Raw genomic sequence first — 20,690 nt, forward strand, 5'->3', positions numbered from 1 at the left:
CACCCTGCCCCCCTCCGGCTTTGAGGCCGAACCAACCTCTGGAGATCAAAAACCACAGAAACACACACAGGAAAACATCTGGCTCTGGGGCCACCCCGGGGAGCGCGGCGGGCAGCCTGGGCAGAGCACGGTGTTGGCACGTGGCACAGGCACTGTCACCCTCCCAGCTCAAGAGGCAAGTTGAGCTGGTGACCATCGCCCTCTCAGAAGGAGCTCTGCTGGGGCATCCACCTGGCACAGACCACGTCCTCTGTGCTTGCCACAGTGGATGTGGCCACCCTGGCAGAGCTCCCAGGAGAATATGCAGCCATCAGGCCTCTGGGTGCAAGGAGTGCCAGTGCCTTTCCCTGGGAACGATGGCAGTGGTGAGAAAAGCTGTGTTCAGTGTGACCAAGGGGACAGTGATCTGCTCAGCCTTGGGGCTGAGCTATGAAGGCGTAGAAAGGTTAAGGAGCAGAAGGGAGTCTGAGAGAGAGGCTAGTGGAACCAGGCTCTGCCCTCCCTGACAGAAACAGGAACAGCCACCCGAAAGTACACGGGTTCAAGCAGATCCTGCATCCTCCCCTGGCAGGTGAAGGCAGGAATAGAGGAAAGGAGTGGGTGGAGCCAAATCCCCTCCTTGCCCAGGTTACCTCTCCCTGTGACTCTATAGCAGGTACGAAGCTCTGGCTCTGGAAGGCCAGGCAATGGACGAGGTGCATGTTAGTCCATCTACACCAGAGGTGTTGCCATGGCTGTGATACCCTCCAGACCATGGCAACCTCTACAAGAAAGATGGGTGAGAGCTGCAGGTGACTGCTTTCTGAGGGGCACAGATGGTCCAAGATGCCACACAGACAGTCCTCAGGGAAGTCTGCTGCCTCCCTGAGGCCCAGGTTAAGGGCAGCACTAGGAAACTTCCCAGCCTGGTTCAGCCCTCGGACTTTTACCCACTGCTGGCCTTCCACGTGGTCGGCAATGAAGCCACAACACGTAGTCCAAGGGCAATCAAAAGAGACTTCAGGGTGTGGGGATGGTTGGTAAGTGATTCTGAAACACAGGTTCTTTCCTCCATCCCTCCAGTTGTGGGCAGGGACATTGGAAGAGACAGATCTAGTCTGTTAAATATATGACTTGGTGGCTGGTGTCACTGCCACAATTTCAGATTTATCTATAACAGCACAGCCTGTACAGCCCCAGGCACACTGATGTTGGATAGGATCCACCTTCCCCAAAGGGGAAAGGGACCTTTGCTCAGAGCTGCACCTGCAGGATAGAGTGGAGCAGGCACCCTCTGTGTCCCCACCCCTCCCTGTGCCAGGCTGTGGGAGCTGGGGCCAAGGCCAGAGCTGAGCATTAAGGGCACGGCTGTGATTGCACAGATAACACCAAGCAGCCAGCTCAGAGGTGCTTCAAAAGGCACGTGTGAACTCAGGAACCTGCGACCTGGCCACCAGCACTGCTGCCAGGGACAAGTATATGGCACAGAGGGGCTGCCACCAGCACTGCTGCCAGGGACAAGTATATGGCACAGAGGGGCTGCCACCAGCACTGCTGCCAGGGACAAGTATATGGCACAGAGGGGCTGCCACCAGCATGCCCCAGCCAGCCAGAAACCCTGTCCTCACATCTTGCTGGCAACAGGGATCCTGGCTACCACAACCTTCCCAGCTCTGCACACAGGACCCCCGAGGGAAGGAGGATGGGCTGCCTACTTCCAAGCAGCACGGCTGTGGCTGGGCTGGACCATTTTGATTTTGGGCGTGCTGGGACAGAGGCTCAGGCATCATCCCCTATTTCTCTAGCAAAACTATTCCAGCAGCAGCAGGAAGAGCAAGAGCTCCAGCCTACACTAGTATAAATCCTGCAGATTGGAATAAAAAGCAGCACAGTTAAAACACAGTTAAAAACTGCAAACCTGCTGGAGGCAGGGAGAGTATGAGCTGGTCAGGGAGCACTGCAGTGCTGAGCATGCAGGTCTGGTCAACTGCCTCAAACAGAGGTCCCTCTGGGGGTGATGGCTCAGGAGGAGCCATGCAGGCAGACACTTCTAACACAAGCAGGCTTCAAAGCTCAGCCTTTCCCTTGCTCCTCAGGCCACACATAGGCACAGGTCAGTTTAGGACACGTGCCTCCTGCGGGGCTCCTCGGAGGGCCGCTCACCCACTGAGAGGGCAGGGCTGGAAGGAGAGATGGCCACGCAGGCTGCCTGCAAACTAACCTAGTGTTCCTCTTTACAAGCTGTACGAAACAACCCTCCCCGCAGCATCTGCAACCCAGCGAGGAGCTGCGAGAGCTACTGCATGGAGCAGCTGTCTGTGGGCAGGAAGTCGTACACGTACAAGGCCACCGACTTGGACAGGTAGGTCATGGTGCCAAACCGGCCGCTCGGGGCACTGTCGTACAGCAGGATGCAGATGCCTGTCGAAGGATCCCTCTCCAACATCTGGTCATCAGCGCCCATGGCTTTCTGGATTTTGGACAGGGAAGGAGAAAGCCGACATTAGAATAAGAGCAACCCCCTCACCAGCTTCCACCCCAAGCACCCTCCGTTGCGCTCACAGGTGTGACAAGTTGAAAATGAGCAGCGGGAGGAGGACACCACAGCTTTGCTGTGACCCATGAACGCAACAGGGACAAGGGGTAGGGCCCTCCTGCTCAGGTGGGTGAGCCCTGTGCAGCTGTGGGGAACGCAGCCAGCAGCCCTGGGTGAGGCTTGGCCCTTACCTGCTCCTCATAGAAGAGGTCGTTGGCTCTGTGCAAGATCTTTTCCACAGGTATGATGCCACCGATGGTGTGCACCTCCATGTCCACCAGCATGGTGAGCACCAAGATAGCTTCCACCAGAAGCTGCCTGTACTCTGGCTGGGGCACGCGGTTGAGGACAGACTCCACATGCGCAGCAAACTTCATTTCCCCTGGGGTCATCTGTGAGCATGTGGAAAGAAGTGTACTGAGAGCACCATATCACCAGCACAAGTCCTGAGCTACACTGGGCACTCACCCAGGGCAACCCAGCACCCAGCAACAACCTGCATGCCCCATTTCCCCTTCACATTAACCTCCTACCTCTCTGGTTGTTGAAGAGGGGAGAACAAAGCCCTCCACAGAGAGGCCATGGCACTGCAGAACAAGAAAGAAAGATCATGGTTATGGCTTGGAGAAGCATCGTGCTAAGACACATAGGTCCAGCCCACCAGCTCACTCCCACTTGAGCACTGGTGTGTGATGCCTACACACCCCAGCTCTGCCTCCTGACTCTGCACAGCATCACTCCTTTCCCATCATTTCAGCATCAAACGGAGCCCCCCTGCACAGGGCTCTGCTCCCTGGCTCAGCATGCTGAGCATGAGGTGCGCCTGGACCTCCTTCAGCTGTGGCTCCAGCTCTGCCCTTGTCTGGCTAATGCTCCCCTCTGCAAGGCACAAGATGAGTTAGGTCCTACGTGACTTCGAGGCAGTTCCAGGTCTTCCCCAGCTTTCCAGGGCCAGCTGCAGGCCTTGTCCATGAAGCACATATCTACACAATATCAGGGACCAGCCCCGAGTGTCTAAGTACCCCTGGCAAGGCTGGTGCCTGGGACCACAGGAGAGGCACCAGCTGGACATCCAGCTCACCTTCTGCAGGACCTTCCAGACCTTCTGGTAGAAGCCCACAGGGACACGGTTGAGGGCCCCGTCCAGCCGCCGCCTCCGCTGCCACTGGCCCTGCCGGCTGTCCTTACTGCCCTGGTCTTCCAGCATGCTTGAAAAGGAGTCCTTGTCCAGCAGCTCCCCGTGCCCAACAGACTGGGCAGACAAAACAAGGACCACAGAGACTGCTGCAAAGTTAAACACCCCACAAGAGCGCAGCCTGCTACTGCTCAAGAGTTTCTGGTTCTCCAGTCTGATAGAGCTCCCACCCCCTGCCCCCAGCAAAGCCCACCTTACAGCACCCCCCAGAGCACAGCTCCTTCCCACCGTCACAAACAGGACAGACCCCATGCATGCAGCCAACAAACACAGGTTACCAGAGAGGACTTGCGCTCGATGTCCCTGGACTGCAAACTGATGGGCTGAAGGAGAAAGGGAGAGAAGGAAATCAGACCGTGCCAGAGCAGGGCAGCAGTCACAGCAAGCGGAGCAGCAGCAGCACAGATCAAGCTCAGGTCACGGGGCAGTTATCCCAGGGCTGCAGTTAGCTGGAGATGCAGTTTTGAGAGGAAAGCTGTGGAAAGTCCCATGTTACCATCAGAGGGGAAGGATTGTACCAGGGCATGGAGCAGCTGAGGGGCCCCACATGCTGGTGGGGTGCACGAGAGGTGGGTTTGTGCCAGCCTGCGCACAGGAGCAGAGCTGCTACTGCTCTGCTGGCTGCTGGCATGGGCAGGGACTGAGTCTCGGGCAGACAGGAGGGCCAGTAGCAATGTCACTGCCCACAGATGGCCCTCTGCAATATCAGGTTTCACACTGCAGCAAGTTGGCCTTAAACCTGCTGCATCAGCCTGGTCCCTGCAAGCCCCATCTCTTTGAGGACAGGACCCCTTCTAGAGCTCAGGACTCCTCTGGACACACACCAGACACATGAGGAGGTCCTTGGCATTTGTAGCTGACCAGAAGCCTCTTCCCCCAGAGAAGAAATAGCTGGGGAGGCTACAGGCAGGATCCAGTGAACTGTCTGGCAGAGTCACTACTGGTCATGGCACTGGAAGCATTGTGCCATCCTGCTCACTGCATTTTGTGAGTGTAATGGAATGTATTTGGCCACAGAAGCTCTGGAGCACAGCTCCCAGCTGGCTGTAATGGCAGTACACCCACATCTTAGGGAAGCCTTCCTTCCTGTTAATCCAAACACGGCAGGTCCTACTCCAAGGGGAGCTCCTGTGGGGCAGTGCCAGCCTTGGGCCCCCAGAGCACGTTAAGCCATGCTGACCTCTTCCCAGGGAGCCAGCCTCCTTCCCTGTCCTGAACAGAGCAGCCCTGAGCCTGCTTAGAGAGGGAAAGGCAATTCATTGCTGCAGCAGCTGAGGGAAGCTCATTGAGTCATGCATGTGAGGAAGCTGTCCTGGTGCATGGCATAAGGGGCAAAAGCTGAGGCTGCAGGACCAGGGGGGCTTCACCTTACTCCCAGGCATAGACTGCCTACGTTTATTCAATTGCTGCAAGAGAAGAAGGAAATGAAGGTTCTGCTGTTGGAAGTGGCCCACCAAGATGCTACCCACACCTGGGACACTGCATGGTCCTCCCCACCCCGCACCTTCTCAAGCACCCCTGTGCTCCCTTTGCACTGCCAGAGCAACCCCCACCCGGTAACTGATCCACCCCAATTCTCCCCCCCGGGGCAGGACCAAAGCCAAAATTAGCTCTTGGAAGCAGCTGAGATCTCTCCCACTCTTCCATCAATTCTGCCTGGTTTGTAGCTGTTTGTCACCCACAAGACCTGTCATGAGCAGCCTGCACTGCCTGCCCTCACCTGTTTGATTTCACTTTTCAACCTGACAAGGCCGGAGCGCTCAGATCTGGTGGCCCCAGCAGCCCCCAGGTCACGGATGGAGACGGTAGGAGTGACCATAGATGAGTCCACTGAACGCACTGCAGGGGAAGAGAGGTCTAGAGTGGGCACCATGGCTCAGGGCATGGCTGTCCCTTGTCACTGCTCAGGCACTGGTACCTCTGCATGCCCTTGCCCTCTATCCCAACAGCATCAGAGATCCATGAGCACAGCACAGTACTGCTTCAATTCAGACCTGACCAGGTCAAGTAACAAACTAAGCAAAGCCCAAACAGCCACAGGGCTCAATCCCCGGAAATCACTCAGCACCATCCTTATGAAGAGCACAGCTTCGTGCTGGACCCCTGCAGTGCAGAAGTAGCTGTGCTGAACATGAGGGAGGACAGGGACACGTAGATCTGACCGCACTCTGCACCAGGAACCAGATTTGCCCAGAGATGCTCTCTGCTGAGAGACTCACTGCTCTTTTCCACCCCGAACTCCTTGCCAGAGAGGATGTGGTAGAGGAGGCTCTTCATGTCTGATGGGCTGAGATTCATCAGGTTCTCCGTGGCTTCTGTGGCTGGAGAGAAAAGAATTGGGATTTTGTACCCTGCCTCATAGTTCTCCTAGAACATTTCTACCCTGCACTACACTCTGTGAGCAGGGGCAGCACTGGCACAGGAGCTCATCCTCCACAGACATACACTAGCTCCAGTTGTTGCCTACAACAGGGACTCTTCCCCATGCCAGCCCAACACATGCCAGGATGGAGACTGCAGTGCAATCACTCGCCTGTGCTGCCCAAGGACAGGTCCAGCTCCAGACGCTGGCACTTCCATGCAGGGTCTTGTCCTAGCCTGAGCTGCCATTTTTAACAGTACTCCTTTCTGGCTGACAGAGCCCTGAGCATCACAGCACCCACCCCAGCCGGGGAGCCGTCCCCGCCGCACGTACCCGAGCAGCGCAGGGAGTGTGCCAGCTCTGTTGCCATCACCTGGATGATGAGCCCAATGCGGAGGCGGAACATCTCCACGAAGAGCGCAGGCTGCGTGCGTATGTACATGGCCAAGTACACCATGATCTCCTGGAGGGGCAGAGGCAGATCACCCCACTGCTGCTCAGCAGGCCAGACACCCAGATGTGGGGTCCCCCCTGATATCCTGTTCCCTCACCTGGGTGAGGATGGCAACACTGAGGTTCTTCTCACTGGCTTCATCAATGAGGTGAACAAGTTCCTCGTAGGGGACTGGGCTGGGGCATGAACGAACAGTAGAGCAAGTGAGAGGCAGCAGAGCAAGCCCTGCATGCCCCTGGTCTGTACAGCCCCAAGAGGAAAGATACAGGCTGGGGACAGCCAGCCAGGGCCGATCCTGCCCATGGACCCCAGAGCAGCAGGCTCACATCCAGATCTAGCCCAGCATGCTGGTGGAGGGAGAGGGGCCACACTCACGCGGAGATTGTCTTCTCACGTGGCTCTGGGGGCAGCCCCACAGTCAACTGCTTCTGGTGAGACAGGAGGTCAGTGCAGGCCTGGGGACAGAAAGGGTCAACCCCAGCTATTGTAAACTGAGGGTTTAGGGGCTCAGCACAAGGCAGAGGGAGACAGAGCTGATGCAGCCACGGTTCACCTGCTCACTCTGCTGCCTCCTCCCCGACAGACCTCAGCCCGCTAGAGGCTGGCTGCACAGCTGTTACCTCATCCAGAGCTTCAACCTTCTTCTTGAGGATGCCAGAGATGTAGCGGATCAGGGCCCACTGGCGTGTCTCCCCCACCCGCACATACAGCTCAGTGAGGAGCTCCTTGACAGTGGGGCCAGGCTTGCTATCAAGCCCCGTGTGCCACTCGGGCCCCCTGCGGTGAAGGAGGTGCTGGGTTATACACAGCAATTTGTCTGTGGCAGCTCCCCAGCAGCCCCCCTGGGCTGTGCCAACCCCCTCTCTGCTCAGTGAGCCGTTGGGATGCAGAGTTCACCCCACCTGAGCATGTAGAGCATGTAGAGGATGTCTGCTTGCTCCTGCAGCGTGGGGCAGACGCGCAGCTGGTCCACCAGTGCCTTGCAGTCCACGTTGCCATCCTCGTCACGGGGCAGGCTCATCTCTGAATAGACTGCATGGCTCTAGGGGAAGGGAGACCCGTGCTGCTGGTTAGCACCACCAGCACCCTGCCCCAAATGGAGCCAAGGACATTCATCTGTGGATATTCCCCCTCAACAAACACCAAGCCTTCCTCATGCAGTCCTGCAAAGACACTGCCTCCACCTGAAAGGATAGCAGTGCTCAGTCTGGGAGGGACAGGGCTCACCTTGCCATCCATGTCTTGCTGGCAGGGTGAACCCAGCAGGTTAACCGACTGCTGGGATGCCTGGAAGATCTTGCTGGGGACATACATCCCAACATCTAAAAAAAAAAAAAAAAAAGCAAAAGTTGGCAGAGACACTTCCAACCCCAATCACCACTGCTTGCCCCAAACCACCTCACAGATATCTGACACTGCTCCCCAAGTAGCCCCTGCAGAGAAGTCAGCTATGGGAGAAGCAGTCAGGACTAACATGATGGACATAATGATAGTTGCTCTGCAGTCCATGGGGACCCCAGCATCACAGAGCTGGGAAAGCTCCCAGATCACCTCAGCCTCACCCCTGGGCTCAAGGGAAGGTGTGGAGGGTACTGGAGTTACTCACTCTGGACATGCAGGTCCTTGGCCTTGGATGCCAGGGACATGAGGTCACGGGTGGTGTGGACAGCAGTCCGGAAGCGGCTCAGCCCTCCCCGCTGGGCAGTGGGGGGCAGGTTGGACTGGGGAGTTGTGTGCTGCAGCAGGTGGTCCAGGTACTGGGCAATCTCATCGTAGGCATCCTCTGGAAGGGAAGGAAGCAGAGAGGGGTTCAGCCACTGTGTGCTGGGGCACCCCCAGGGCCAGAGAGACCCCAGCTGTGCCTCGGCAAGGACAAAGCTTTGCTGGCCGCACAAAGCGACAATGTGGGGCCAGTGCCAGCAGCCAGGCTCACAAAGCACTGCAGCCAGGGCACCCCTGTTCCTGCATGACTCTGCTGCCTGGGACACTGGCTGACAGCTAGGGCCCCAAACTGGGGCTCCCTCCAAGTCCCTTCTGGTGCTGCATCGTGTGTTTGGTACAAGCCTGCGCAAGGACAGGAGTGTCCCACTCAAACCCTGCAGTGAAACCCTCCCACTCTTTCCCTTCAGAGGCACAGCCACGGTCAGCCTGTCCAAGCAGAGACCACTCAGAAGCACCCCAGCACAGCAAGGGCATCTTCCAAGCAGGACTCCAGCACAGAAGCAAGGTAGGGTGAGTTTTGCAACAGTTATTTCTAATTAGGAGTTAGAGGAGGAGTTATGGCTCCTGCCTTCTCTTTGCCCAGCCTTGAGCAGCTCCAACTGCTCCCAGCATCACACCAGGAGCACCAGAGGCACCACATGCTAACAGCAGCATGGAAGAGGGTGCTCAGAGGCCAGGTCTCTGCTCAGCTGTGAGGTAAAAGTGAGGGGGGTGCCCCTGGGGAAGATACCCCCGATAAAACACAGAACTGATGATGCACTTCCAGTGGGCCAGGGCAAAGCCATGCTGCTCTCCAGCTGGCAAACTCGGAGGTGTGTCAGCCCTAGGAGGTGAGCTGTGGACTGTACCTGAAGCAGCCTGGCATTCCCTTGAGGGAATGCCTCATGCCAGTGCCTGGAGGCTTGGCTGGAGAAGTCCTCTAGGCACCAGGCTTGAGAACATCCTCCTGCCTGGCTGCAGCATCTGACCACAGGAAAAACTTAAAACTGAGCATCTTTGAGATGCCGTAGAAAGGCCAGGCAGGTCTTTCCCCTTTCTCCCACTGGGGCTGGAGGGGAAGCAAACACCTTGGACAAACCCAGATGCAGCCTGTAAGGAGGCTACAAGCAAAGCAAGATAAGGGCAAAAGAAATGAGTGTTCAGAGTCCCAGCAGTGCAGACACTGGCTGCAGGAGCTGCAGAGGCACAGCAGATGGTGGGAAGCCCAATGATTACCAGCACTAGTTCACACAGGAAGGGATATCCCCAGGCCTGCTTGCAAGGGGAACAGTAAAACTTGCACCCCGCTATGGTCCCAGCACAAGGGGGGTCCCCCTCATGCTGTGATGGGCCAAGGCACCCCCTACACAGCATCAAGGCTTCAATTTGGCACCCACCGGAGCACCTCTGCCCAGGAGAGGGGCAAAGGCTTTGGGAAAAAGACAAATTGCTTAGGGACACGGTGGCTCTTCCCCACTGCCTTGGTCACTGTGTCTTCACATTGCACTGCACTTGTGCACCAAAGACCCTCAGACACATCTCCCCAGTGGAGGTAAGCTGCCAATCCTTAGTCTCTTCCCTACAAAGGTCACGGCAGCTCGTTCCAGACAAGGTTGACAGAGGGTCAGATGGGAACATGGTGAAAAACCAAGTGCATGGATGCTAGCAGGAGGTTGTGTGTTACGAGTTTAAGGGTGAGTTGGGCATTTGCCACCCCACAGCAGCGACTGGCCTGTTCTCCCTTACCCTCCTCTGCTACCTGCAAGCCATGCAGCCAGTCCTCGCTGTCCAGCTCCTCAAAGCTGTCACTGCAGAGCCTGTAACTCTCGGCAAAGACCTTACCCTCTGGCCCAGGGTCCATAAAACTGAGGTGTGTTCGGCATGACGTTGTCAGGAACTCCGACAGTTTACCCGTCTGGGTCCTGGGCGAGAGATGGGGAGGTCACATGGGAGAGGAAAGGGGAGGCAGTACCCTTGGCTTTACCTCCTGGCTCCAGGGCAGACCCTTTGGCAGGGAGAGATGGACCTGTCAGGAGCATATGCACACCAGTGTCTGCTTTAGCTGTCTGCAACTCCTTCAGCCACAGGTGGGCATGGAAGGGCTGCCCAAAAGATATTAGGAGGATCCTGCAGCCATGGGTTTGATGACATGAAGAGCTTTATCCTCTCTTTCATCTCCTCTGTTGAGACTGTAGCCCCAGGGTGCACTGACAGCCTAGCACACCCCAATGTGTCCTCCCCAGCCTGTTTCCCCAAAGCCAGTGCACTGCTCACCAGGCTCTTGGAGGCTTGACAGCCCTCACCCCAGGAGGGTGCGCTCACCTTGCGCCACCGAAATACCCGTCCTGCAGCTTCTGCAGCATCGCCAGCACCGTGGGGTGCACACTATTGCCGGTTTCATCTGTGGGCAAGAGGCACAGGCAGTCAGGCTCCTCTGCTCAAACTGGCTCCCAGAAGGTAACCCAGGGCCAGGTGGGCATTCAGGCACCCAAAGCAGCACGGGCGGACCCCTGTTCGAGGCACGCAGACACGCTGTGGTACCAAAAGCACCACCCAAAAAGGGAAATTCGGGACTGTCCAGGCTGAATTCCAGGAAAACTAGGCCAAGATGCACTCCAGGCTCCTGGGATTTCAGCTTGGCTGAAGCTGACAGTACCAGACAACAGCACCCAACAGCCCCCTGCTCTCTCCCTGCCTTTCATATGAGGTAGCAGATGGGGGGCTGCTGTCAGGGGCAGGAGGCACCATAGGAAAGGGCACACTCAAGACACCAAGGGGATTTCAAGTACACAAGGAGAATCAAAAAGGCCTGAAAGCAGAGTAGAGTCACTTCCCTGCACCTCATGGGGAAGCTGGGAGCTGCTGCAGGCAAGCCAGTTCTGCTCTATGCCATTGCAGAGCTCTTTGCTCCTTCTGGTTTACTGTTTTCCCCTCCGTGTTGCCTAGCAAAGCCTTCAGCAGGTGGTCAGTCTTAGTGAAGAGTCAAGATGCAGAAAGAGCCCCAAGAACACTCCTACAGGGGAACTGTTTTTTTGGTCTTGCTCCCAAAAGGCCTTCCCACAAGCCAGGTTGTCGAGAGCCATTGAGCTGCAGGCACTAGTGCCTGGCAGGCAAACCCACCAGCTGCCAGGCAAACTGCCCACTTGGCGTGGCTCTTCTCAGTGGTAAGCTCTTCACAGAACACTACTGGCTGCTCCAGCCCCACCATGTCTCTATTACTGAGGCAGTCACAGATCCGCCCACCCCCTTCCTCCTGCAGAGGCTGCCTCCCAGGGCTGCTCTAGCCAAACACCTTGCCAGGCTGGAGGATCCATACCGAGCATGATGTGGGAGACGGGGAAGGTGATGGTTGGTTGCCCAGTCATTCTCCAGCGGCTGCAGAGATAGGAGAGGTCTGTCCTCAGCATCTCCACAATCATCTTGTTGTCAAGAGCCAGGTAGAACTGCTGCTGGTCTATGAACTGTGAGGACAGCAGGAGACATGAGCAGCTCTTTGTACAGCCACCAGGTCCCTATGGTGCCACTCACATCTTCCCACAGGCATTCAGCCAGGCCAGACATGCTGTGCACCCAGAGGACATGCTCCTTTGCACTGACAGCTCATCCCACCTTACTTGGCAGATGCCAGTACAGTCTAGTAAGGGATCCTCAACTTCTAGGGCAGCTACTGGCCATTAGCAACTATGAGGAGATAACTAATGCCACAGCTCAGCAGCAGCATCCAGGCCTCCTCCTGGTGTCCTTGTCAGGGTGAGCAAAGAGATTTTCACCCAATACTGATCATCAGAAGGCTCAAACCACCTCTCCCAGCATGCACACAGCCAGAACCAGCAACTGGGCTGCCTCACGCCACAGTTCTGGGGCTGCTTCACACTCCCAGAGGGTGTTGGGCCACATCTGAGAATAACTCGAGCACTCAGCCAGTGGAGAAACTTCTTGCCCAGTTCCAGATCACATAACAGCTGGGAATGAGCCCATGCAATGTCACCCACCTGTGGGGTAAAGGTAAAGATGCTCTTCCTGATTTTGTAGAGCTTGGAGGTCCCAATGACACCCATGTGCCGGTAGGGCCGTCCAGTCAGGCTCATCTGCTTGTTGCGGCCTGGGAGGGCAGGAAGAGTTTTTAGTGCAAGCCTCCTAATGAAAGGGGCTGCAGCAGCAAGCAGTGCCAGGCCTCTTGCTACTAGCCAGCAGGAAAATGCTGGTTTGTGGGTGGGATACCCCAGAACCCTGTGTCAAGCTAGTACAGCTCTAAGTGACAGTGATACTCTGTCCCCAGCCCTGCCCAGGGGGCCAGAGACACGCTGAAACAGGGACACACAGCCTGTCCTGACTTCTGCAACACGTCACACCTCCAGGTTTTTGGGGATGTCAGAAGTTGGAACAGGGCTGGGGGTACTCTGCATAGGGCTGGTCCCCCAAAGCTGACAGCTCTATCAGCATTCCCATTGCTCACAGATTACTCCCAGAGCCCAGAATGGCGCAGCGCAGCATCGCCCCTTGCTCATGTCAGCCCTGACAGCTGCCAGGCTGTTCCCCCTGCCCATCTCACACTTGGCATTTTGGTGGCCTAAATTAGCCACCAAATTAAAATCACAGCAGATCAGGTGTCCCCTATGGCCCAGGCTAGACCTCTGGCTCCTGCACAACAAGGCTGATGCCCAAGGGGTTGCAGCATCAGGGAACATGCGTGCAGAGCTGAGCACACCCTCCCCTCACACTCAGCCCTGCCCACTCCTCAACAACAGCCATTCTGCCTGAGCTCCAGGCTCTCTCCACCAGGGACAGCCAGGGGACCGTTCCTGAGGTCTGGCTGGCCTTCCCCATCAAGATCTGGGTACAGGAAAAAAAGCCAACTCCTGTACACACCAGGTCCTTCCTATACGGATCAAAGTCTGTCTGTCCCTGGGGTGGCTGTGCAACTGCAATGCCAAAGCTCTATCCCTGTCAGAACAACCCTGAACAACACTGCCTGTCACCTTGTTCCCCTTGGGCATGAGTAGCTTTACTGGGCTCAGAAATGGGCAGCAGAACCCTCATCAGCCAGGCAGAGAGCAGGACATGAGTGTCTATGAGCAGGAGTGCCAGGGGGTGGGACAGACCCTTCTGCACCCCCTTTGCTGCAGTAGCAGGGAGTCCAGCTCACCCAGCCGGGCATAGATGTGGCTGAGGATGCGGGCAGGCTGCACTCTGATGGGGTAGACATCTTCCACAGTCTCCACATCAATGCCCTCCTTCTTCAGGATTTCCTTGATCTCCTCTGTCTCAGCCAGGATGCACACTGTGGAAGGAGGACAGGCTCAGTGCAACAGGGGCACAAGGGTGTGACAGCACTGCCCCATGCCTTTGAGGACACATACAAGGTGCCACACCACAGAGAGGTAGCTGTCAGGGGTCCCTTTGGGAACCAGTTCCCACTGCAAAGGTCTGCCTTGCCCGTCCTAACACTCTCTACACCCAAGTGTTCTGCACCAAGTGGCAGGGGTCCCTTTGGGAACCAGTTCCCACTGCAAAGGTCTGCCTTGCCCGTCCTAACACTCTCTACACCCAAGTGTTCTGCACCAAGTGGCAGGAGGACAGTTTTCAACCTCTCTGCAGAGCAGGCTGCAGCAGCTGTTATTTCCCTCAGTCAACACAGAGTGGAATGGAAGGACTTGCACCCCATCTTCCACCCCCCTTGCCAGGTCTGAGATTGGGAGGTACCAGCAGCAACGCAGCAAGCAGAGCCACCCTGTGAATTCTGCACTGCCAGAGTCCCCAGACCTGCCAGGCTCAGAGGTATGGGACTAGTATTCCTTTCCCTCACCTTGAACCACCACATCAGGCTTAGGGACAGTCGCGAACCGGCGGTTGAGGGGATCTATTTCACCAGGAGCCAGAAACCCCTGGGGAAAAAATGGTATGAGGAGATTAACGTTTTGTGGGCAGCATAGAATGGGTGATGCCTATGGACAACCCACCTTTAAGAAGTCCTGGGGGATGGGAGTGGCAACTTCCCCAAGGCAGGTGGCAGCATTTGCCCCTTGAGAGTTCAGAGCTTGGCCCCACAGCCCTCCCCAGCACCCAGGATGACTGTACCTCAGCCATCAGGCAGCCCAGGATGTAGAGGGACTGCCCCCACATGTGCGGCAGCTTGCCCATGGGTATTCTGTCCACAGTGTGGGGGTTCCTGTACTCCTCATCCACCTGGAAGACAAGCCAGGAGGTTAAGGAGGGATCCACAGACACAGGATGCTGAAGGAAGCATCTTCACTGTATTTTGAAGTCCAGCAGTTCAAGGCTTGAAACAAGAGCCTATGACAGCATTTGTCAAGAGAGGGTCCAAAACAGCCTGGCTACATTCCTTCCCTCTTCTTGTGACTGCCCCAGACATCCACATCAGACAACAAATCAGCTGCTCAGACCACGTTTGGTTTCCCAACTCAGGCCATTAGAAGGACTAACATGCCCCAGGAACGCTGGGGAGATGCTCTCGAATGCTGGTGAGGAGAGCACCTCTCCTGCATGACCTGGGCACCAGGAGGCCACTGCTCTCAACCCCACACCACTGAACAGGAGCTCAGCACCATCTCCTCAGCCCAGGTCCACTTGTCCTGAGCTCTCAGAGCACTCAGCCTCTGAGTGAGCAGACTGTCAGCAAAGCACCCTTGTGTATGGGGGTAAGAAATGCTTTGGGGGAAAAACACCAGTTTTTATCCAACATGGTTTTATAACAGCTCCAAGCCTCACTTTTTATACATGAGGTTTCCATGCACTGTATGTGCTACTTTGCTAACATTTTGGGTTAATAAGCATTTAAAACCTAATTATCTGGTAATGATATCAGGAGTTTCAGCAGTTGGACTTTGTGACTCCCAACTCAGAATATTCTGTGATTCTGTGAGACACTCCCTCTTTCCACCACAGCTCAGGACTGCTCACCTTATCCAGTGGGACACTGTACAGCTCTGGCATCAGGCGTATCCCATTCTTCCCCTTGATGAGAACCCCCTCAAGGGCTTCCCGGTACTCCTGCACCTGAGGAGAGAGGAGAGAGAATCTGCTCCTGGTCATGGCTCCCTGCATCCTTCCCCTGCACACCTCGCCTGCCAGGGACTTTTTTCCCACCACCCCAGCAGGTTCTGCCCCCCTTACCTGCTCTATGTTTCCACTGAAAATCCCATCAATCATCAAGTATGCCCAGAAGAGAGGCCACTCGCACTCGATGTTCTCAAACAGCTTCAGCTCAGCGGGTTCATAGTAGAGGCGTTTGGGGTCCTGCAGGTGACAGCAAGGCAGACGGTGGGTGGCAGGATCCCCTCAAACTGACAGGGTTCGTCCTCCTGCCAAGCCCCCGGCCTCAAATGCCCTCCCACCCCTCCTCTGCAGACGATGGCCAAGACAGAGCAGAGAAGCAGTTTCACCTCCAGCCTCTGTTCTCCCCGTCAGACACCCCCCTCCCAAGCCCCCTGCACTGATGATGAAGAGACTTCCCCTTCCTGGAGTCTACCCAGTGCCCAGGAGAGCACCCCAGAGCCCCCAGAACACCCCAGATGCTGTGCTGTTGTACAGTAACAGCACAACATCCCCTGTGCCACACTGGGTCCCCTTTGCCTTGCCTGCTCTGCCCAGCCCCTCAGCATCTGCCTCCTCCACCATCATCAAGCTGGCCCAGCCAGGTGCAAAGGCTTGGGCTGGTCGTGCAGGGCCAGAGAGCAGAGTCCCTCCTGCCATGTAGTGCAACTGACACAAGGGAAGTTGTCAGGATGGAGATCTGCCAGTCCAGTGCAGCTGTGTGTGGTGTACCTATGCTCGACCCTCCCTGCTAACTGCTCTAACTCTGTTTGCTGCACAGAAGGAAGAGTGCTGGCCTTAGCAGACTGTTAGGCAGAGAGGACAGAAGGAACAGACGTTTTCTACAGTGCCTGCATTCCAGCTACAAGCTTCCAAAGTCCCATCTGACTACAGGCAGCTGCATGCCCCTGCAGGCACTGCTGCCCTTCCTGTGCCTCACATTTCTCCAGAAGTAATCCATGGCTCGGCACACTGGCAAAGCTCACAAGTGTTGGGAACGTTGGACTGGAGATGCTGCTGCTTTCCTTTGGCTCTGGAAGGGGGCAGCCACACACACTGCCTATTATGGGCAGGTCTGCAGAGGCAGGGCCAAGAAGCATTCAGAGGCACTTGTGCCCAAAGGAGCCCCATCAGGTTATGGGCCCAGAAGCTGGTGATGATTTAAGAGCCTTCAGGTACCATTTCCTAGTTCAGTAGTTATCAAATGAGATTGTTGCTTATAAGGTTTTCTCTCCCTTGAGCAGCAGTGGAAAGTATCCTGAGAGCCACTATGGCAGTACCCAAGCTGCCTGCTGGCCTGGGAGAGGCAGAAGCAGCTTTGTGACCTTTGGAGCTGAAGCAGATGAGGAGCTCTGTGTGGTCACCTCCCCAGGCCTCCAGCCCTAGCTCAGGGCTGGTGCAGCCCTGGGAGAGCCCACCTCATCAGGGCTCCCATGCAGGGCACTGGTCCCACCTTCCCCCAGCCCAAGGGAGACACACCACAAGGTCCCAGGACAGAGGCAGAGCCAGCCTCTGGCCATCTGCTATGGGCATGGGTGGAACGCACCACCTCTGCAATGAGCTCTGGCACTTTGGGAAGCCTTGCCCAGACCCATGACACCGCCTGGGGTTAGTGAGGGCTCTTGTCTTCCCAGTGGTCCCCAACACAGCCTTTGTGCTGCATGCAGGGGGCTGCTGCTGGCAGGGCTAGGGACACTCACCTCTTTGGGGGTCCTGTATCCATCCCGGAGGAAGCGGCAGCAGCCATAGCGTCCCTGGAAGGGAGGGAAAGAGATGCCGAGCAGGAGGCACAGCATGAGGCATCTCGTACCTTCAATGCAGAAGCAGGGGTGGGGTGTCTCCTCCAGCCAAACACCCCCTCTCTTGTTCACCCAGCACTCAGGCACCACAATCACAACCCAGGGCCACACGACACAGGGCTGCCTCTTTGCACATGGAGACTGGGAGAGGACATCATCCAGCACTCCCTCCCCAAGGATGTTTTTGGGAAGAAAAGGGCTACAACAGTTTGGACTGCAGCTGTCCCCTGGGAATAGTGAGATGAGGGCAGAGCCACTTACCTGCAGCTTCGTGATGATCTCCTGCTTGGTGATTTCCACCAGCTCGCTGTCCTCCACAGCAAATGCTGGGTAGGAGATGACAGAGAGCACACTGGCATCCACCTCCTTGGATGTGGAGGCCCTGGGCAGCATTGAGTGAAGGATGGACTGGGCAGAGGAGAGTGAGGGGTGGTTAGGTTGCCAGGCCAGGCATCATTCACACCACAACCCCAGCAGATCACAGTTCCTCCTGCAGTGGTGTCACGGCCCCATGGGTCTCACCTGGCAGTGCTGCACCTCATCTGACAGCACCCGTATCACTGACTCCGGGCCTCCCTTGGCTCCAAAGAGATCCAGCTCATCCAGTGCCTCCAGGGCAGCCTGCAAGCAGACTCAAAGAAGCATGTCCTCCACCATGCTGCCCATCTATAAGAGCTCTCACCCCATGCCAGTCCCTGTGTGTGTAATGCACTGCCCAAATTTAAAATAATTTGAACCCTGAGAGCTGTGGCTACAGAACACCTCTGGTCAAAATGGGACCACATCCCCAAAGCCATAGGTAGCCAGACATCAACAGGGCCCTGGACATTTCTGCCACCCACAGCAATTAACTCTTCACTCCCAGTTCAGGCAAAACTCAGGCTAGAGGGGCACAGTTTTATCCCAGTGTACAAGAAGAAGGGTCTTCCTCTCCAGGAACCTATGACTGCATTGGGCATTGAGCCTCAATAGTTCAACATGCCCAGCCTGCCCTGTCAAAAAGCAGCTCAGGGCCATTGGTGCTCTCCACCCCCAGCCAGCACTTCTCCCCAGCTCACCTTGGCCATGCCAACAGAGCTGGCATTCAACTCGGTGATGCCCTGGTTTGTCTTGTCCCCGCGCTCCCAAATCCCGAAGTCCTGTGCAGAGGCAGCAAGCACTGGTTCACAACACAGCCAGAAAGCCTTTGAATCCCACTCATCAGCAGTGCTTCCAGGAGGTGCCGGTGGGGCTCAGGGGGGACCCACAGCTGCCCCTGGACACCAGCCCAACACCTCCAGCACCAGAGCACGCTCCCCTTCCCCAGCACGCACTACCCACCGCGGTCTTGTAGGCGGCTTCAATGTAAAACACGAGGTTCTGGATAAAGTTGACTTCATCCAAGCTGTGAATTATGTGGAGGCCTGGAGGAGGGAGAAGAATTCACATCAGCCACTCTAAGCCCACAGGTACTCCCAGGATGGGGCTGCAGTAACCCAGGGACCCCTCCTCCACACTGCATGCCTGCCTGATGGGAGCCATGTCCTGGCTGACTCCCACCTCCAATCCCACCCACTATGGCTGCACTGGGGTTTCAGACAAATGGACATCAAGGGGCCCAAACCCACCACAGGTGCTGTGAGCATAAGAAAACAGTGGAGTCAGGGAAGCCATTGCAGCAGCTTGGCACCCAGGAAGCTGCACCCAAACTGAGGCTCTAGAGAGCCTGGAGACCAGCACACTCAAAGCTGAGATGGCAGCCCCCAACAGCATTACCTGAGGCCGTCATTTGCGCCAGCATGAGCAGGTAAAGGGAGGTGGCATCCAGCTGTAGGTGACCCCACTCATTGTCTCCCACCACGGTGGCACAGGTCTGGGTGTTATACTTGGCATGCAGGCAGTCCTTGGTGCTCTGGCTGTACTTGAAGGCCTCCACCTTCTCCACCTTGAGAAGGGCAAAAGGATGCAGGAGTTCATAGAACCCTGTCTCCAGAGAGGTCTGACATCTCCCAAGCCAAGGGCTGCCTCGTGCCATGAGCCCAGCATGTGGAGCCATGCCTGGCAGGGCAGAAATTCCACAGCCACTGGGCTGCCCCTCTGCTCAGCCTCTGCTCACTCACAGGCCACTGCAGTGCAGGGCTGCAGCTGTGGAGGGGCCATGCCACAGCTGCACCACGCAGAGAAAAAGGGTCACCCCAAATGCCCTCAGGAAGGAGAGCTGCAGAGTCCTACCGCCAGTCAGGCCATGAGACAGGCAGCAGCTGGCAAAGGCTCCACTGGCTACCAGCCCACAACACTGGAACTTCAATCACAGCTGCTCAGAACTTATTTCAAGACTTGCTGGAAGGGGAGGCTGGGGAGAGCTGGTACAGTCAGGACTGACAGTCTCTGTGGCACAGCCGGGCTTTAAGGAAACCACTTTACACCCAGAGGTGCTCCCCAGACCCTACCTGTCTCATCATGCACTGGAGCAGTCCCCGCATCAGCTTCACCACGCTCTGCAGGAACAAGGAAAACAGCCCTGTTAATCGCCAGAAGCCCTGACTCAGGCTCAGCTGGCCGATGACCTTTGCAGGGCTCGGCGCCTGTAATCGGAGCTCCAGCTCACATTTCTACAGCCTCTGCTCCCGGGGCAACAGCAGAGGGAAGATTTCTTGGCCTGCTAGCGGGGCCGAGCTGCTGTGCTGTGCAGCGGGACAGAGGGCACAGCTGCAGGACACGGCTCCCAGCCCCTGGGAGAAGGGCTGTGGCCCCAGATCACCCCAGAGCCAGAGGGACGGACCCTCTGGCTGGGCTCCAGGGTGCCCCGGGAAGAGCAGGCTCTGACATCCCTTCCTATCGCCTCCTGCGCCGGGGGACAGCCCTGTCCTCACCCTCACTGCACGGCCCCCCGCGGTCTTCGGGCCCCGGGCCCGGCTGTGCCAAACGCTGACCCGCCCGAAGTGGCGGCAGCCCTCGGGTTCCCCCAGCCCCGCCGGGGCCCTGCTCCCTCCGACCTGCTCCATCTCGTAGGCCTTGGCCTTGTCCTCGTCGCGGTCGGCATTCTTGCGGTAGGCCAGGCCGAGCCCCCAGACGGCCAGGATGCTGTACACGTTGTCCCGGACCCAGGCGTCCCGGTGGTCGCCGCTGGCGGGGAGCAGCCCCGTCACCGCGTCCTGCGGAGGGGACACACCGTTCCCAGGTCACTCCCCGGCCCGGGCTCCCCCGCGGGCTCGCCCCCCGCTCCCGGCAGTGCCCGCACCTGGTGGCAGAGGATGGTCTGCTGCACCAGGCGCCCATAGCCGTCCAGGCGCACGCCCGAGTTGCTCCGGCTCCTCATGGCGATGGCGGCGGCGGGACCGGCACCGGCACCGGCACTGCCGGGACGGGACGGGGCGGGACGAGTCCTGGCAGCGCCCCGCCCCGCTCCGCCCCGCGGCACCGCCCGCTCGCTGCCGCCCGCAGCGCTGCCCGAGCACCGCCGCGCCCCCAGAGCGGCCGCCCCGCCCGCGCTGCCCCGCGCTCCCCGCCCGCGGCGGCCTCGGCCCGCGGGGCGCTCGCTACGGAGCGGGCAGGACCCGCCGCCATGGCGGCACCGCCGGCACCGCACCGGCACCGCACCGCCACCGCACCGCCACCGCACCGCCACCGCA

At 57.5% G+C, this 20,690-nt stretch overlaps 1 protein-coding gene across 2 annotated transcripts; it reads right to left on the reverse strand.

Moving 5' to 3' along the window:
- Window positions 1-1,882: 1,882 nt before the first annotated feature.
- Window positions 1,883-20,414, reverse strand: PHKA1 (phosphorylase kinase regulatory subunit alpha 1). Of its 2 annotated transcripts, none has more exons than XM_017816046.1 (33): window positions 20,300-20,414; window positions 20,055-20,213; window positions 19,509-19,556; window positions 18,835-19,003; window positions 18,400-18,482; window positions 18,138-18,218; window positions 17,602-17,700; window positions 17,341-17,487; window positions 16,981-17,034; window positions 15,362-15,484; window positions 15,149-15,244; window positions 14,306-14,413; window positions 14,034-14,112; window positions 13,374-13,508; window positions 12,220-12,329; window positions 11,544-11,688; window positions 10,550-10,628; window positions 9,974-10,149; window positions 8,133-8,309; window positions 7,754-7,848; window positions 7,429-7,568; window positions 7,147-7,303; window positions 6,902-6,981; window positions 6,624-6,702; window positions 6,406-6,535; window positions 5,930-6,031; window positions 5,431-5,549; window positions 5,078-5,116; window positions 3,989-4,033; window positions 3,597-3,767; window positions 3,049-3,102; window positions 2,707-2,907; window positions 1,883-2,449 (listed from the first exon to the last, which is right to left on the reverse strand). In XM_017816046.1, exons 1-33 carry the CDS (start codon window positions 20,375-20,377, stop codon window positions 2,276-2,278), a joined length of 3,732 nt encoding a protein of 1,243 aa, XP_017671535.1. In that variant the 5' UTR covers window positions 20,378-20,414; the 3' UTR covers window positions 1,883-2,275. The 2 variants fall into 2 exon arrangements, with proteins under 2 accessions (XP_017671535.1, XP_017671545.1); XM_017816056.1 differs by having other exon boundaries at window positions 10,070-10,149; window positions 20,300-20,377.
- Window positions 20,415-20,690: the final 276 nt, after the last annotated feature.

This window comes from Lepidothrix coronata, unplaced genomic scaffold, assembly GCF_001604755.1.
Source record: "Lepidothrix coronata isolate B3197 unplaced genomic scaffold, Lepidothrix_coronata-1.0 Scaffold2, whole genome shotgun sequence".
NCBI classification, from domain to species: domain Eukaryota; kingdom Metazoa; phylum Chordata; class Aves; order Passeriformes; family Pipridae; genus Lepidothrix; species Lepidothrix coronata.